General features: G+C 37.7%; 1 protein-coding gene across 1 annotated transcript in view; it reads right to left on the reverse strand.

Moving 5' to 3' along the window:
* Positions 1 to 1,663: 1,663 nt before the first annotated feature.
* The window catches only part of DPY19L1 (dpy-19 like C-mannosyltransferase 1), a 50,785-nt gene continuing 33,984 nt past the window's right edge, over positions 1,664 to 18,464 (reverse strand). The window contains exons 16-23 of the mRNA XM_037385224.1: positions 17,986 to 18,057; positions 16,739 to 16,788; positions 15,646 to 15,670; positions 13,895 to 14,014; positions 6,946 to 7,120; positions 6,037 to 6,136; positions 4,528 to 4,653; positions 1,664 to 3,716 (exon numbers count right to left, since the gene is read on the reverse strand). Coding sequence (XP_037241121.1) covers positions 3,560 to 3,716; positions 4,528 to 4,653; positions 6,037 to 6,136; positions 6,946 to 7,120; positions 13,895 to 14,014; positions 15,646 to 15,670; positions 16,739 to 16,788; positions 17,986 to 18,057 — 825 coding nt within the window. The 3' untranslated portion in view covers positions 1,664 to 3,559. The remainder of the gene's footprint in view (positions 3,717 to 4,527; positions 4,654 to 6,036; positions 6,137 to 6,945; positions 7,121 to 13,894; positions 14,015 to 15,645; positions 15,671 to 16,738; positions 16,789 to 17,985; positions 18,058 to 18,464) is intronic.

Below are 18,464 nucleotides of genomic sequence, written 5' to 3' on the forward strand. Positions count from 1 at the left end.
TTAAAGCTCTACTAGGAACAGTTTGACATTAACATTTGACTTTGAAATGAAATAAAAGTGCTTATGTTGTATAGCTACAGCTCAGAACTTGTCACCGCACTGAGAGGTTTCACTGCCCAAAATTCCTGCACAGCTGACCAGTTCTCAAATCTAAAGTTCTGCATGCCATTTTATGTCCCCAGCCTTAATTTCAAAGTGTAATTATTCCTTAACATCCAAACTCTATAAATATTTAAACAGGAAGGTCTTCCTTTCACACCACATCAGCCATACTATTCTTTCCTCCTAGCACAACAGCAAAGCTGGCACGGAAAAGCTCTGCTATCAGTTGGGATCTGGATTCCTTTGTCCAGCTGCTGAAACAACTCAGGAGGCTCCTTATTCTTTTGGGTTTAAAAACATCGTGTTTTACTGCAGTCCTTCACATTATGCAATTTAGGTGAAACAACAGCGTTTACAGAAACCACACAACAACGCAATCTCAAAACAGATGTCCCAAGCCATAATTAGCATTTTGTAATTGCTTTCAACAATGCTGATTTCTGACAACCCCGCGATTACACTCTTCCATACATACTTGCTTTTGCTGAAGGAGTTTATTTCACTTGGGAGCGAGTCCTGCGATTTAGTTTCACTGTTTCAGCTGACTTGCAAAAAAAGGCGAGAACAAAGGCATTTTTCTAAATGGTAGATGAGAACGATGAAGCGCAGGGCGGCACTTAATAGGACTTGGCACCTTTGTTTCACAAAGGCACCTTATTTAGTCTCCTCACTAAATATTACGGCTTGCACAATTATTAGAAGTTTGATACCAAATTGTAATTGTGCCCACTGTACCAAAGAAACCTACTGCACTCAAAGCTAGCTGTGTTTCAGATTCCAAAAGACAGATCTGGATGATCCAGTATTACTTCAGGGACTGAAGTATTCCAGTTCTGTGCCTAGAATACTTCAAGGCCAGCACATACTTAAAAATTAACTTTCTTGAGTTAAAGATTTATTGATTAGGATCTTGCAAAGGGAAAAACAACTTCAGTGAGAGCTAAGAAATCTCCAACTTCTGTTTTCTGGTTCAAGTTGCAGTGATAAGCATGTTAACATGGTGCTCCTACGTATAAAGCAGCTGTAATGTTTAAACCCAAATTTTCTCCTTTGGAATTGAGAGCAAATTACTGCGATGACAAGAAATTCGTAACACGATACACCCAATTCAAGAATTCCCATGTTGCTTCCCCAAAATCATATATTGCATTTTTTTACTTAATATTTTCATTACTAGATTTTATCATCTTAATATTAGATGAAAACAATTATTTAGGGTTTAAGACCAGTTCAAAGAGAGGGACAGGATAACATCCCTCAGCACAAGCTGAAAACTTAGTGTCTGACTATATACTCAGTAACAACAGCCACCTCCTCAAATAAGGAACATTATTTTGCTGAAGTACATCTTTGAACCTTAACTTCCAAATGTTTCTTTGTTCTACCAGTATTTGGGCTTCACTCTTGATTACTGGAGTTTAGAAATTTAGAACAAAAAGAGAGTAATTCTGAACCACCTTCCAAGTTCACTTTGCTTGTAAAGAGGTATTTGATATTTTCTCACTGTCTTTTCACGTATCCCTGCACCAATATTCCAAATAGAAAGGAGGACAGCAAGAGGTGTGTGAGTTTGGTTTAATTATCTGAAGCACTTCCGTGTATTGTTTAGTTGAGGCTTCAGCTGCAACCATATCTGCTGTGGCAAATTAAACTTCAGTTTAGTAGATATAAGAGCAGAAATGTAACATCCATTAGAAACATGAGAACGATTTCCATCTTTTTCTTTTTTATTTACACATAAGTACATGTCAACAGTTGGCATAAACTTCATAAAAATACAGTACCTGTTTGTGCTGTAACACTAGTCACAATGTTTATATAAAGATTTTTTTTCCTGCTTCCTTGAATTCAATTAACATTTTAAAAAGTGACTTCCCAAAAGCCCTTTTTGTGATAGTTTCCTTATAGAAATTTTTCCAAAATCTATTCTGTAAAAGTTAAAAAGCTAATGCATTTTCAGCCATTCTCCCTCACCCTCTCAATAAAACAGATTTTTAAAAAAATAAGAAGTTTGTAGAATACTCATCAGTTGTTACACTACTACTTTATCATAGGTTGCCATTTAATTGATACTGTGGCAGGTGTGATAAATGCCATTCCCATAGCATCTAATATTGCTAGATGCCATCAGGGCTAAAAAGACCAGTCATATCAACAGACTGATGTCGGACCAAAAAAAAAAAAAACCAAGCCAAAACAAAACTGAAACATGGATGATATACAGAGAAACATTAGACTTCGTAAGTCTTAAACTGTAGAATCACAATTACTGTGATACTTTCCAACAGCAATAAATATACAAAAATTTTATCAGTTAAACGACTAAAGGATATCCTTGCACTGGGTATCTTGGAAAGTGAATTCTCTATTACCTACAACATTGGTGTGACACCAAGATGACAGACAAACTGCAGAACCAGTCTAATACTGTTGGAGCAATTATACCCACACAATTGACTATACCCATATCACAACCAGGTTAGATTTCATTTTTCATTAATTCTGATGACAAAATCCAGGCAGGATCTAATATAGGGGGAAAGAAAATAGGGCATAAATTTTGAAAGTAATTTCATGTTAAGTTAGGCGCTGGAGGTCTAGTTAAGGCAGTGAAGGATTTATTTTAGTATCTTTCTAAGGCTATGACAGATTTTCCTGAATAAAGCATTTTCCCTTAAAAATTTCATGTATATTATGCCAGCTTACTCTGAATGCATAAGAATGCTAAAAATCCTTGGACACTGAGAAGCTAAACTATTGCTCACTGCAAATATTACCCTTATTAGTCTTCTTTTTTAATATCAGTAAGATTCCAAGAACATGCACCTAAATAATGAAGTTTCAAGTTTGCCTACAAACTTTTCCATTTCAAAAGCAAGCTTAAAAGCATGTGTTACGTGATCCAAAATGATGAAAGTTCTTAATCCTCTCAAAGAAAGAATTTATTTCTCTCAGACGTGACTAGTGAAACTACGTGACTTTTAAGAGAACTTCTAGAATCACCTTGTCCAGAAGGGAGATGGGTAATGAAAGTGACATGAGAAACGTGATGCCAGATGCTATAGCACCATTCCTTTGTTCCTAGCTGTTAGCACCAAAGCTTTAAACAAACTTGCTTTGCTAAGACATTCTGACAGTCCCATTTCACAACATCATTGGTTTTGAGAATGGAGTTACTTTCCATAGCTACTTTTTAACTTTTTTTTTGGATCAGTGTTAAATAAAATGTGCAAACATATAATCATTTGCATAGCAAATCTCAAGGGACTGACCCTGAAATAGAAATCCAAACTGTTAGGTTTAAGATATTTCTATAATCAGAATTCACTTAAAATGGTAAAAAATAAAATACATATTTTTCCATTTTAAGTCTAGTAGAAAAGGTATTTCTGATTTAGAATTCTCATAGTTGCTAGTTTAAAAAGTTGAAAGACTGATGGTTCTTCGCATTAAAATGTTATTCCTTTGGAATCTTCAAAACTCTGTAATTGCTATTTTCAAATACCGTGATGAAATATGGCCTGGAATCCTTGCTCATAAGGGTACATAAAGGAATTTTGCAGCTATTAGCAGGATCTTCAACATCCCAAATTTCAGGCATACTGCAACCAGGCCTAGAAAATACATGAATACAAAAAGAGAAATGAAGAAATGGCATTGGAAAGCCATACAGCTTGCTGAACTCAGTTTTGTAACAAGCCCCACCCCCTACCCCCCCCCACCCGACTGTGCCATCTATTTTTTTAAGTTTGTCTTTGTATTAGAATTTTTTATCAGATTGCAAAATCTATGAATATAGTAGTAATTTAAAAAATAGTATTGGAATGTGTAAAATTTGTCTGCTTTTGTGGTTATATGGTAAGAATTAATTTAGAGGAGGAAGCATATAAAACAATTCAAATTATGCAATATGCATTACCAGGGACCCTTAAAACTTCCTATAAAATGGAGGGTGAGGTTCACACTCCTAACATTTCTAAAGAAAACTCAGGAAATAAAACACCTTTAAAGAAAGTAGTAACTCCCTGCATTTTTATTAAGGCACGTAATCAACATCAAGCACAGCTTTTTCTTAAGGACATCTTAAATGTGACAAAATTTTCAGTGACCAGCAACGGTTGTAATATTTTGGTGCTCAAACTATATTTTACTCTGCACCTTTTATTCATACTAAGCTTTCATTATACACACATGTCTGTTCTTAGCATCACAGAATAATGACTTGTTTCCTTTGTTAATCCTTTGTGCACATAAAGACCAGAAGGTTGCTAATGCGGGTAAAGTTAATTATACTTACTAATACATGGATAAAAAGGTATTTTGGACACTTTTAATAAAGCACAGGTCAATATTTGAAAGCTAGTACTTGACATGAATCTTAGACCACATGTTTGAGCGGCATATTATTCTTGTGAGATTACTCACTTTTTTCTGCTTACACACAATGACTCTTCCAGAATGTAGTAATTTACTCCTAGTTTTATCAATTCTCTTTTTACGTCTTTTGCAGGTTTTCGACTGTACATGGAATACACTACTTTAGTTCTGGCCCTTCAAAAAAAGAAATATAAAAATTATTTAGCAACATAGCATGCGAGCGTAAGCTTTAACTTTATACAGGAAGGCTGCTTCTTTCACAAGACAATTCAGCTAAAACAAAGTCTAAATCAATAGTGCCATTTGCTTTAATGTGATTATTTCTTCACAAATACAATGAATCCAAGAACAATGTATACAGCCCTTTGATTTTTCTGTAGCAGAGACAACTTTATAACAAGATCCTTGGTTACTGTGAACAGAAAATGTAAAGATGGCAAAGCAATGCATTCACCATATGATATCCAAGGGTAGAAATGACCTTGCTTGGACTGGAGGTGATCAGAAGAAATCACCAGCTCAGCCTCTCTGCAAAAGGTCATACTCATTCCCCTTGTTCAGACTTTTTAAAATGCAGAGTGCAAGACCTGATGTCTGGCTACGCTGACTCAAGCAAAATCATCACTTGTAAACCACGATCCTGTTTATATCACCCAGTAATATCCTCCTTTGATTGTGCAAAGCATGAGGTTGTTAATTCCTGTTCATTTTCTGACACTATATCATCTCCAGCTTATTTCCCAAAAAATGCCCCATCCTGTATTTTTGTAGTTAGAACAGAACAGAGTATTTCAGCTGGAAGGGACCTACAGTGATCACCTAGTCCAACTGCCCGACCAGCTCAGGGCTGACCAAAAGTTAAAGCTAGTTAATGCCAGACAGAACTAAGGACATAAGGCATGTAAAATAAATCCCCTTCTTTTCTGCTTCATCTCCATCTTCTTGCTTTCTTGTTATGTTGGGGGTTTTTAACCAGTTTTACCAAATTACCAAAAAAATGATGCTACGATACTACAGTCAAAAACAGACATTCATAACATTTTTCAGATGAATAAATTTCAATTTAGAAAAATATCCTGATTTTGAAAATAAGTACAAAACTCAGTAATTTCATTACAAAACTTCAGTTTCAATGAGTCTTAATATTTCAGTAATTAGATCTGTTATAATGAAAAAAAATGACAACCAATCACAGAAAGCTAATAGGAATAACTAGATTGACTATCTTGAGAAAAAAAAAAAAAATCAAGGCTGTTTACAATGTCAGGAGTAACTAGAATGAAGAAAGGATATAATTATACACAATTCCAATTCCACAATTAGGCTGATTTTTTTTTGTGTCTGTTTGAAGCCATATCGATCTTACAGTACATCTTTTTTCTGATGACCACAAATCCTGAAGAAATACTGCATGTGTTTTCAACCTGACTGAAATAACAAATCAAGCTCTATAGGGTTTGAACAAATTTTACAATATAACATGATGCCATTCCTGCTGTATATTACCAACACTGAGAGAATAGCAAATAAAAATCAACTCCCAAGTTCAAAATTTACCTTAATCCTGCATCTTCATAGTGAGGATGATTTACAATAGGACGAAGTGTAGACAATTTAACACTTGCCATCGTAGGCATTGCTCCTGCAAAAACTGCATCTGAAATACAGAATGAAAGGCATGTTTGAAATAAAGAATCAAGCAGTATAAAAGCAGAAAAACAATCTTCAAATATCTTAAGAGTAATCCTATAGAAAAACATACAGAGGGTAGGGTAGTCTTCTGGAAAAAGCCTTACATGGTACCAGCAGAAACGCACAAAACCACTTTAAAACAAACAAACAGTTTTTAATATACTTAATTAGATAACTAAACATCTGAGAATGGAGATTTAATAAATCTTACATTTCTTGAATGGGCAGAATAACATATTCATTATGACAACCTGTTTTTATTTGTTACTTCTTACACTAGAGTAAAAAGAGCAACAAAACCTCAGTCCACTTCAGCTTGATAGCATTTCCCTGCTAAGAAGGTAACTGCTTTGTTTCCAGATAGTTTTCTGATACTTTTACTCATTTTAGAAAAAGGATGGGTACAACCACAAAACACACACTCTGAACTCTTTTCTAGCAAATTTACTATCATGGACCCACATGTATAGGACCAGCGTCACTTCAGTAAAAGTCTATTTTAGTTGACTTCGCAAAAACACCTTTGTTGAAATAATACACCAGTGGCTAGAACCTCCAGAGTGGTAGCCTGGAGTCTAATAAAGCAAGATTTTGGTGTCCCTTTCATTTGAGATAGCTTCTATACGGACAAGTATATGTGACTAAACCATGGCTTTAGGATAGTCCCAAGGCAAAGCCAGAGATAGCAGCAATACCTCTGCAGTCATTCATACCAAGTTTTACAGTTACATCTCACAGTAAATGGGGAAAATCATACATTATTAAATACTTTACCTTGTCTGGTATTGACTTTTATCCACTCTAACAGTTCCTCCTGTGGCAAATTGCTGAATTCCCCCATGATGTTCCACTGAGTTTGAAGGTTTGCTGATCCCTCTATTGCCATCAATGCTAAAATAGCAAAGACCAACGTTTTGGGCTGGATTTTACAGAAGAGCCATCCAAACAACTGAAATGCAAGAATCAATTAATTTCTAGACAACAATTCTTTAACGTATGCAGTGCAATTCATTTTTATTTCTCTACAAGGAACCAAACACATATAACAATATGAAACATCTCTGCCATCGCTTCTCCACTGAACTTCTATGAGACCTCATACGAGGTATTCATGTTTACCAAATGTAGGGCATATTTGTAACTCTACAAAAAAAAAAAATTACATTAATGCAGCTTTCAGAGTTGTAGTTCAAATGTCAAACTCTGCAAGAAAAGATGATTCAGTAATGCTAACTGCACTTTGACAGCATTCTATCTCCTATTTAAATCAAGAATTTCTAGCTGTAATATATGGATTAGAGATTGAACTACAAACTTCCAAATTCATGTCAGAAAAGCAGACTTTGGGGATATAATGTTAATGCTGCTTTATATCCTACTCTTCCCTTTCTTAAACTGGAAACATGGCCCTTGCATTTTTTCCTAAAGAGAGTTTGCTGGAGGCTCTAAGCAAATACTCATAAATACGTGAAATGTGTATTTCAGAAGAAAGAAGTACCAAATTTGCTATGTTGAAGTTTAGTTTGAGCAAGAACACTTCATCTCATCCATATGTGACCTAAACCTTAAATAAGGCAAAGTGTGAATTTATTTTTTTTCAAGCTATTGTTAATTAGGAGTAAGGCTTCACATTTAAAAAAATATCAAACCTGCACTAAATAAATACATTTCATTCAGAGTACCTTTATCCATTTTTTAATTAAAGCATGAAATGATAAAATAAAGTTTCACAATAAAATCTCCCACTAAGCTGACTACACTAATTAGGTAGTGTATGTTATCGTTGTTATAAACTAATTGTAAACTACTTTAGATTATTAAAAATCTCTCAAGTCACCTCTCCAAAAATACAGCGTACTCCACTCTCATCCTCAAAGACTTTCTAAACAATCTAGCAAGTACAGCAATACTATCCAGGGAAACTTACTATACCAAATATGCCTCACCACAGTGTCGGTCTGGAAGGATGAAGGGAAATTAATTCATTTATACACTGTTCTACATGAGCAAACCTCCTTTTTACCAACAGTCACAAAAATCTCAATTCAAGAACATCTTAGAACTTTGGAATACTTTATTGAGTTCCATGGCTTTTCAAGTCAAAGAAAAATCACATTCCTATCATGCTTTTATAAAACCTCGTTAAAGTTTAAAATATCTAAATTTACCATTATTTTGTTTACATAAAGAGCCTAGAATGGTTGAGCATACAGACAAGGCAAAAGAAGCACTTCTACAGGATGCTGTTTGTAATGTCGTCATTATATTGATTCAAGGTTTTTCCCTTGGTTTTGTCAGCTGAATATGTTAAGTCTTTCTCCAGCTATTTTTCTTTGCTTTCAAAATTTCCACTCAGGGTAGTATAATTCCTCCTCACAGGAAGAGGAAATGTGTGGATGTAAACAGCTATCATTTGTATTGTCTACCAGGTGCCACAAGCCGCAACACTGAGGGAATGGAAAGCACAGAGATTCCTGCAATGGGCTGAAAGAACACAACATATAAAATTTCTTTCCCGTGTGCAGAATAATTCTAGTATGCCTTCTGCCTCTTTATTCGGTTTTGGGTTGTGCTACAAATGTCCACCTCGGGCTGACTGTTCACTAATAAAAGGATATATTTTGAAATTAACACATTATCTATCTATAGCCTCAAAATAAATTAGTTGTACTAGCATATCACTGCAGCTAAACTTTCATGGTCTGCTAAAGGATAGTGTTTACTTCAGTTACAATGACATAATTGCATATGTTAAATTTGCTTAAATTTTTATTGTATCTGTAAAAAAACAAATTGTTGCTTATTAACTTACTCTTTATGCAAACATCTAAAACTTTACATCACAGTAAAAGTACTGAGTGTTAATCAATTGTTTGGTCACAAGCCCCATCCTCCCCTTCTCATCTCCCTCCATCACAGCAATTCTTCTGAATCAGTATTGCACATATGGTCAAGTTTTTTTCAACCTCAAAATGCTATTTCTGCTCAGCAGCCAAGCAGGACAGAAAAAAAAGTCACTAAAAAGGTCACTTGATATTTTTCTGACTCTCAAAAAGAAAAGTTTTCTTATCCCTTTGCTTGCTTAAGTCAGAGCAGTCCTAGAAGTGGTCTGATTGAGAGCAGCCCAACAGCCTCACGGGCCGGCGTTTCTCTCACATGTTGAAGCCAGCCATGTGTTACCTGGAAGATTACCAGCCGCTCTCTACTAAAGAAAGCGAACGTCAGCCAGACCAGAAAAAAGTCTAGCTTGTTTTTCACAGGTAGAAGTCAGCACCAATCTAAGGAACACACTGAACAGGCAAAAGAACCTTCACTGATAAACAAGACAAGGGAATTAATTTTATTTTTACTTACATTGTTCATGTAATTAAACAGCCTTACTATATGGGGCAGCTGGTCATTTATCATCTGCGGCACAGAACATCTGTCCAAACTGGAGTAATCTAAAGCTTTACCTTCCCTAGCATTCAGAACTTATTTGTTTCAAGCCAGCTATGGCACCATGATGCTGCAAAGGAGGAAGAAAGTCCCTGGACCCCAGCATCTGGTTCTACAGCAGCAGCTCCCAGAACAGGTTATCACCTGCAACTGTAGCTTCCCGAGAAGCTTACTCTCGCTCTACAACCACAGAAAACAGCAGAACCACCAAGGACCAAAATGCAATTAGAAGCAGAAGAAAATGTTGACAGAGTACTTTGAACCTGTCCTTCTTCCAATATTTACACAGTGATAACGTGTGGCATCCTCTAACATCCAATACACAATGATTTCCAAAAGCACCAGTTTTCATTAACTTGCCCGATGGCCTTAGCTGCAGCACTAAAATAAAAAACAACAATCCAGGATAAATTACTATAGTGCCATTACTCAGGTGCTTTAAAAAAAGAAAAATAAATAAAATGATCACCAGCTGAAAACTTCTACTAATTCGCCATGTAGCAGCTAGCTTACTATATAGAAAAAAGCAAACAAGGCTACAAATTAATAGAAACCAGTCCTAGCAGCTCATCTTTCAGTCATTACCAATTGCAAGATACTTTTTCCTATCTTTCAGAGACCATTTCTCTCCATATAGCAAAAAAACACAGTTCAAATTGTATTGTTTTTCAACTCGCAGAAGGCCAAGAGGCCTCTTCCTTTGGCATAAAACACAGAAATACTTCTAACTCTAAACTTCACTAGAAAATTCTACAAAAATTTTTCAGTTACAACAGGGCAGAAAAGGTGATCAATTTTATTTCAGAACACACAGTTAAAACAAGAAGAATTAAGAACAAAGATATTTACTTTGGACAGAATTAATCTACATGGGAATTGTTATCTAGAAATTGTACGTCAAAAGAAAACAGGCTTCTTTTTGCTTTTCTGACTTTTGAAAAGCAACTTCATTTCAAATTACTCATAAACACCTCATGGAATTTCATTTAGAAAAATTTAACCACAGTGGAACTGCTATTACTTAAACAACCAGACCACTTAAGAGGACACCACTACTTCAAGAACAGCTGACTAAGAGCTGGGAAACACCACCCATGAACCTTACAGAATAACAAAAGCATAAAATAAATTTCTCTTGTGTCTCAACACTAATTTACAAAGCGGCTAAAATAAAGATAATTTTAATGAGGTTTTGGCATGTTTTTAGCATTTTTATGTTCACTGTACAGATTCATTTGATGTTGGCAAACACTCAGCACTTCTACCTATGCCAAGTAACAAAACGCGCATCAAGAAAGTGATGAGCACAACATTTAAGCAGACTGATACTGTGTAGTCTGTCCAGTTATCAAAAACTGTCCTTCCCTGAAAGAACATCCAGGGAAGCAATTCAGTTTGCTGGGAAACAATTTGTTCAGCTGCCTTAACATGGGAAAGCTTTCTCCTCTTTGCATAATTCTCTCATTCACGCATCTTCCAGTTGTTTGACACAGCCATTAGATGTTCCACAGGCAGTAACTGCCTTCACCACACAACCCTAATTCACCTTTAGGACACTTTCTACAAAATCACGGCATGGTTGAGGTCAGAAGGGACCTCTGAAGGTCATCTGGTCCAGCCCCCCCGCACAAGCAGGACCACTGAGAGCCAGCTACCTAGGACCGTGCTCAGATGGCTTTTGAGTATCTCCAAGGATGGAGACTCCACAAACTCCCTGGGCAACCTGTGCCAGTGCTTGGTCACCTCACAGTGACAGTGTTTCCTGATGTTCAGAGGGAGCCTCCTGTGTTACAGTGTGTGCTCACAGCCTCTGGTCCTGTGTAGGGGTGCACTTCACCCCCTTCTCTGGGCCGCCGTATGACCTCGGGAGCTGCTGGCTATAGCCCTCAGTGCCCTGAGTAATGAGTTGGGCAGTTAAGTACCCCTTGACCATCAACAACTCTTGCTCGGCAGAGAACAGCACTGTCCGTACCAGTAACCATAAGCTAAGCCTCAACGCTTTGGGTGACGAGTGGGGCATTAAGTGCCCCTTGACCATACTGGTAACTCCTACTTGACCGAGGCAGAGGATGGCACTGCCGTAGTTCCAACCAGAACTCCTGTTGGCTGGTCAAAGCAGGGAAGAAGAATGGAAATCATCAGTTATTCCCTGACAATCCTGGAATGTTCTCACCACATCATAGCCCGAGTGGCAACAGAGTAGAACAATATACTGTTCCTGGAGGTTTTGAGAAAATGACAAGCTCAGGCTGCAGTTGGGATGGAACTTTGCTGATGACTAAAGTCAGCCATCTCATGAGACCCTTCTGAGCTCTCCTGCACCACAGTGGCTGTGACCAGCATCTCCCTCTGAGCAGGACACGTCTTCAGAGCTCGCAAACCACCAAGTTTATGATACGAGGGGGACTGTCACGGCAAGTCAGTGGCAGGGCCTGGGCTGGTGCCCCAGCTGCTCGAGGCTCAACCCTTTGCCCGCTGAGGAATGCAAAGGCAAAAGACATGAGTATTTCACTGAACTCAAGGGCAAACTTTTAACAGGTATACCTTTGCTGTAATATATATTGCAAGCTTGAAGTAGTCAGGTTAATTATGTAATTCTGTGATTTAAACCAAATTGATTTGCTGCTAAAATCTTGTGAAATGTGAATAAACCTACTTGCTCTCTCTCTCAACCCCCCAACCCCCTTCAAATCTAATCCATTGTCCAAGTCTGAGACTAGGAATAGATCTGGCCACACCTAAACTCTGTGAGAGTTTCGCAAACAAGGGAGTCTATTCTGAACCTCACAACCCAGCAGAAGGGTCTCCCTTATTCTTTACCCCACTTTCTTTATCTTTCCCTTTTAGACATAAACCATTGACCAAGTCTGAGACTAATAATGGATCCAGCCGCACCTAAACTCTGCAAGAGTTAGGAAAGCAAGGGGGCCTACTCTAGACCTCGTGACTCAGTGGGAGGATCTCCTTTACCCTTTTACACCTTTGATCTTTATAAACTGTTTATACCTCAATTCTATTTGATTTCAACTTGATTTAAGTCTGTGCGTTTACTCCATGTATTAAGTAATAGAGTGAACACTGCCATCAAACCTTGTGCAGTTACATTTCCACATATTCATAATAAACATTTCACCTAAACTTCTTGGTGGTCATTCTTTAAGCGACCTGACCTAACCATTCCTTTCACGGCATCCAGTCACTGGGCACCACTGAAAAGAGTCTGACTTTTCCTCTGGTCAGCCCCCAGCATGTACTAATGCCTGCAGTTGTGATGCCCCCAGGTGAAGGACTTTGGTGCTCCTGTTTCTTAAACTGCAGGAGGATCCCATCAGCGCATTTCTCCAGCCTGCTGAGGTCCCTCTGGATGGCAGCATGCCCTCTGGTGTACCAGCCACTCCTCCAGTTTTACACCATGAGCAAACTGGGCTGAGGGCGCACTCTGCCTCACCATCCAAACCATTAATATGGACGTTGAACAGGATTGGACCCAGTACTGACCCTGACCCCCGAGGCACACTGCTAGTTACTGGCCTTCAACCAAACTTTGTACCACCGATCACCCCCCTCTGGGCCCAGCCATTCCACCAGTTTTCAATCTACCTCCCTGTCTGCTTCCCAGACAAAGGACTCTTTACCGTACTTTTGCTGCAAAGCTTCTAAAACAGCTATTTAGATACAGATTCAACAAGTTCACTTCTCAAAAACACAGATATTGAAAGATGCAAAGCCAATTCAAAGATCTTTACATCTGGTAATATGTTATTTCAAGCTAGGAAAATTAAATCTGAGTTAGGCATAGGACTTAAAAGGTTGAAATGTTTCAAACATGCAAACCTTCAAAACTATACTTCTGGAAATAATACGCAAAAAATATGCAAGGCAGTAAGTTCTGAAAAGCTGTGAAAACACAGTGGAAACAAAGTCAACTACTGGATAAAATTATTACAAATCAATAAAAAACTTGCAGTGGCATAGAAGTGTGTAAATATAATAAAATCCAGTGTATGTCTCCCTATGTTCAAGCTCAACACACAGCATATTAGCTCATATAATAATGAATTTGGACAAGTTGCATAAAACAAGACATTTGCTTTACTTGGGGAGAGGGGAGAATGGGACTTGTGTAACCATATTTTTCGCAGGCAATATAATCTGGTTTATTTTCAACTGGTACACTCAGACTCAGCAATTACACACTCAGAAATTTGCTTTAGGACAAATATCTGGATAATTCTGTAAGTACTGATGTAAGTACAGGATAACAAAAAAAAAAAAAAGACCTTACCTGTTTTGAACACACCAAGGAAGCCATAACACATAGATGTGGTGTCAAAAACAGTTTTAGTCTCATGATTAAAATTGCTAGGACACTGTACGCCAACAGCTGCAATGCATGGTATACCAGCTGCAAAAAAACCCAAAACAAACACACAGAAGCATATTATTTGCATACTTTTTTTAATTTGTGTCTTAAACATACAGCTTCATTTTCACTTTGAGCTTGTCTGAAAGAGTCCAAGTCAAAGTAAAGATCTTCACATTTCAGATAACAATAAGGACTTTCTGTTACCTTTTTTTCTAAAGCGTATGTGGTATGCCAAGGCATGGACTAACAGGAAGGATAAACATTAACAATAAAACCAAAAGGAGCTGAAGAAATGGCTGGCTATGCAAAAGATCCTGAAACATAAACAAGCCATGATATATGTAAAATTTCTTGTATAACCTCTTTACAGGAAGAGACCTTGCTATTTAATACCTAAAATCCCCAAGTACGGAATGAAAGAAGCAAATAAAATCATCCTTGGTATTCATAGAATCACAGGCATCTTGCTTTAGTATTCTCAAAAAAGGTTAAAAAGCATCAGAGATGTCATTCACCATTCCTCACTGAATCTAGATTTCTTGTGGAAGTACTGTGGTAAATCATAAAAGCACTACTGCAATCAGTGCTTTTATTCAACTGATTATCGTATTTTGAATGGTATGATATTCCTTATAGCACAAACCACAAATAAACTGCTGTTAAGAAAGTTTTTCACTGTCCTTGCTGGCTTAAGTTCAAATAAAGAAACCATGCAAGAAATCTGCCATTCAATTGTATGTCACAGAATGACAGAATCATAGAAATGGGTTGGAAAGGACCTTAGAAAGGCCCCTCCCCTGCAGTAAGCAGGGACATCTTCAACTAGATCAGGCTGCTCAGAGCCCCGTCCAACCTGGCCCTGAATGTTTCCAGGGATGGGGCAACCTACCACCTCTCTGGGCAACCTGTTCCATTGTTTCACCACCCTCATTATAAAAAATTTGTTCCTTTTATCTGGCCTAAATCTACCCTCTTTTAGTTTAAAACCATTACCTCTTGTCCTGTCACAACAGGTGCTGCCAAAGAGTTTGTCCCCATCTTTCCTATATGTGCCCTTTAAGCACAGAAAGGCTGCTATAAGGTCTTCCCAGAGCCTCCTCCAGGCTGAGCAGCCCCAACTCTCTCAGCCTTTCCGCACAGAAGAGGTGCTCCAGCCCTCTGATCACGTGGCCCCTCTCTGGACCTGCTCCAACAGGTCCACATCTTTCCTTCGCTTAGGACACCGGAGTGGGACAGAGGACATTTTTTTTTGCCTAATTTTATTAGGAGAACCCCATGTAGAATTATTTTCATTATGGCCCATTTCAAAACAGAATTTTTAACATTATCTGTCACGTGAAATCCCAGTAAAGACCCCGATCTCCTTCTCAGACTATACAGAGAAAATGGAAGGTCCCAGCCTAATTTCAGTGTCTTTCTGTACTGCTACAGCAAAAGCCCAAGACTCATCTCTCACACTGCCACCCCACCATTAGCTAGTATATTTTTTTGTTCAACATTCCAGAGTTATTCTGGTGACATACCAGACCCAATTTAAGATGAGGGAATAAAAGATGCAAATGTTTAGCTTCAAATAAACCACATACCAGCATCAGACCATTGCAACCTGTATTTCAATATTGAGTATTGGCTTAATATAAGAATAAACTTGTGCAGAAAAAGAACCTTACCTCACCGTGATTAAAACGCTCCTCTCTGAATAAGAAACAGAAAATCACATTATTTGTTTACGTACTACAGAAGCACTAGGTTTACTTTAAAGTCATCTATATTGGCTCTAGACAACTGAGCTAATTCAGTAAGCATGAGTCAGTGCCTGCACAGATTTTTTTCCCCCCTCCATAACAAGCTTTGAAACATATTGCAAATCAGTAACTATCTTCCCTCAATCCCTATATCTATTTGGAAATGTGAAAATAAATTTTAGCAGGTTTTTTTAAATTACTTCCATGAATTAACTCATAAATAAAACAGCTTATTTAGAAAATTAAACTTCTGTAATATAAGAGGCAAAGCACTGGCACCAAAGAGTTGGTCATTTACTTGGGCATTACATGGGCTGGGTTGGGATTCTCAGAAGGAAATACAAATGTGAAGAGTCAAAATAATGTATACTTCATGTTCTCAAAAAACATCTGTGAAGACAGGATGCTGATTCCTGTTCACATCTGTTGAAATTTTGATAATGGCCATCAGACCACGAAAAGTAAAGATCACCAAAATGATTAGTGAAAAATTAAAAACAAAAAAACTAAAAAACCCAGGAAGCCAAAAGATATGTCAAATTGTGCAATTTGACTGCTCTTGAGCACAGCATTAACAAGTAATGTGAAATGGCAGTGACAGGTACAGCATGTACTACAGATAATTAGAAAATAAAATTAATACAGTTGGGATCCCTTCCTAAAGATGAAACTCTGGTATCTTTATAACCCAGAAAAAAAAAATAATGGGGAGGAAATAATTTGCATTCACTATTTATAGGAGAAAAGAAAATAGGCACATAAATATTGGTTTAGGAACAGAGCAGAAAAATAAATGATTAAGTAGAAAACGTAGGTGTAAAAAGGGTTAAGGTGTCTAAAACTAAGTTCAGCAGATAAACTTAGTTTTCAACATCCTATAAAAACACCACAAATAGTACATCCAAGCCCTTCAAAAACAACCGACAATGTAGAATTCTGAATTATTTAGCAATTAGAAAATCAAATAAACTTCCAGCAGAAAATTCCATATTACATTAAAAAAGACAATAACATTTACCTTTCATATTGGCCTGCCTGAGACAAGGCCCACGTAAGATATTTAACTGCCTGAAGAAAACAAGAGCCAAGAAAAAGTATGGATAAACTTTCAAAAGCATTCTAAAGCATTTTCAACATTCGCTAAATTAAATTGCACCTAGGTATATTATATCATTTGAGATAATACTAAAATAAAAGACATGCAATGTTTTAGCTAAAAACTCTTTTTGAGTATGTTTAATAAGCCAGACAGTTAGCAGTTATCCCATCTGTTCCTGTGTAAACTGTAAGTTGCTTTTACACAGATTACACACAACCAAATTTACAAAAACAGTTATCAACTTCAGCTATAGTACCCATCAGCTAAGTGACAGAAGCTTTTTTGGTGCTTAACATCAAAGCAAGTTTTACCATTGGCTCAGGATGGACCTTTGCAAAAATCTATGTAAAGAGAACACAGAATTTTAAGTAAATATTTTTTGAAACCTGTATTTTTTCTAGCTGTATTGGGTTTACGTGGCAGGATTTTGGTAGCAGGGGGGCTGCAGGGGCTGCTTCTGTGAGAAGAGGCCAGGGGCTGCCTCAATGTCAGACAGAGACAGTTCCAGCCAGCTTCAAAACAGATCCACCGCTGGCCAAAGCTGAGCCCATCGGGGACACTGGTGGGGCCTCTGTTGATAACGTGTTTAAGAAAAGGTAAAAAACACTGTGCGGCAGCTTTAACAGCCAGCAGTGAGAAAAATGGGGGAAACAACCCTGAAGACACCAAGGTCAGCGAAGGAGTGGGAGGAGGTGCTCCAGGCACAGGAGCAGAGATTCCTCTGAAGCTTTCAGAGAAGGCCGTGGTGATGTAGGTTTTCCTCCTACAGCCTATGGAAGATCATGGTGGAGCAGATATCCACCCTGCAGCTTGTGGAGGACCCCATGCCACAGCAGGTGGACATGCCCTGAAGAAAGCTGCAACCCCTGGAGAGCCCACACAGGAGCAAGCTCCTGGCAGGAACTGCAGCTCACGGAGAGGAGTCCACACAGGAGCAGGTTTTCTGGCAGCAGTGCAACCTGTGGGGGACCCATGCTGGAGCAGTCCGTTCCCGACAGACTGTATCCCATGGAAAAGACCCATGCTGGAGCTGTTCTTAAAGAACTGCAGCCTGTGGGAGGGACCCACCACACTAACTTCTTCCCATCTCAAAATAAAAAGTGACCCCTTCAAAAACCTGAAAAGTAAATTCAAGGTAAGGGTGATTCACTAAATCAGTCACTTACCCTTTTGATGATTACCCCAAAAACCACCAGAACGACTGGTAATAGCAGAGTCTTTGTGTATCTTACTGGAGTCTACAATAGAAATAATTCAATATATATAAAATGTGTATATATATAATCATATATATTAAAAAATGCATTAATTGCTTTCCAATCACCTATAATTACTTCAATGGTCATTTAAAAAAAAACAATATAAAAGAGTTCCTCCTCAAGTAAAATGTAAATTTAAATACTCAACAAGAACAAAGCAAGCTTAAAGAAACTCAAATTTAAACTCCACCCAGAATCACACTAGAGGTCGTAATATGAGGGTCATTAGTAAATTACTCCCATTTATTTGGCAAGCTACCCAAAGACTAAAAGTAGACTGTATCTCAATTTGAGTACTGTTGGTTGAGTAACCTATAAATATTCCAAATGCATACTGAGATACTCATCAACTAAAAAAAGTCTACTGATGCCGCATCAAGAAGCTT

Source organism: Falco rusticolus, chromosome 4 (genome assembly GCF_015220075.1).
Source record: "Falco rusticolus isolate bFalRus1 chromosome 4, bFalRus1.pri, whole genome shotgun sequence".
In the NCBI taxonomy this organism is placed as follows: Eukaryota; Metazoa; Chordata; class Aves; order Falconiformes; family Falconidae; genus Falco; species Falco rusticolus.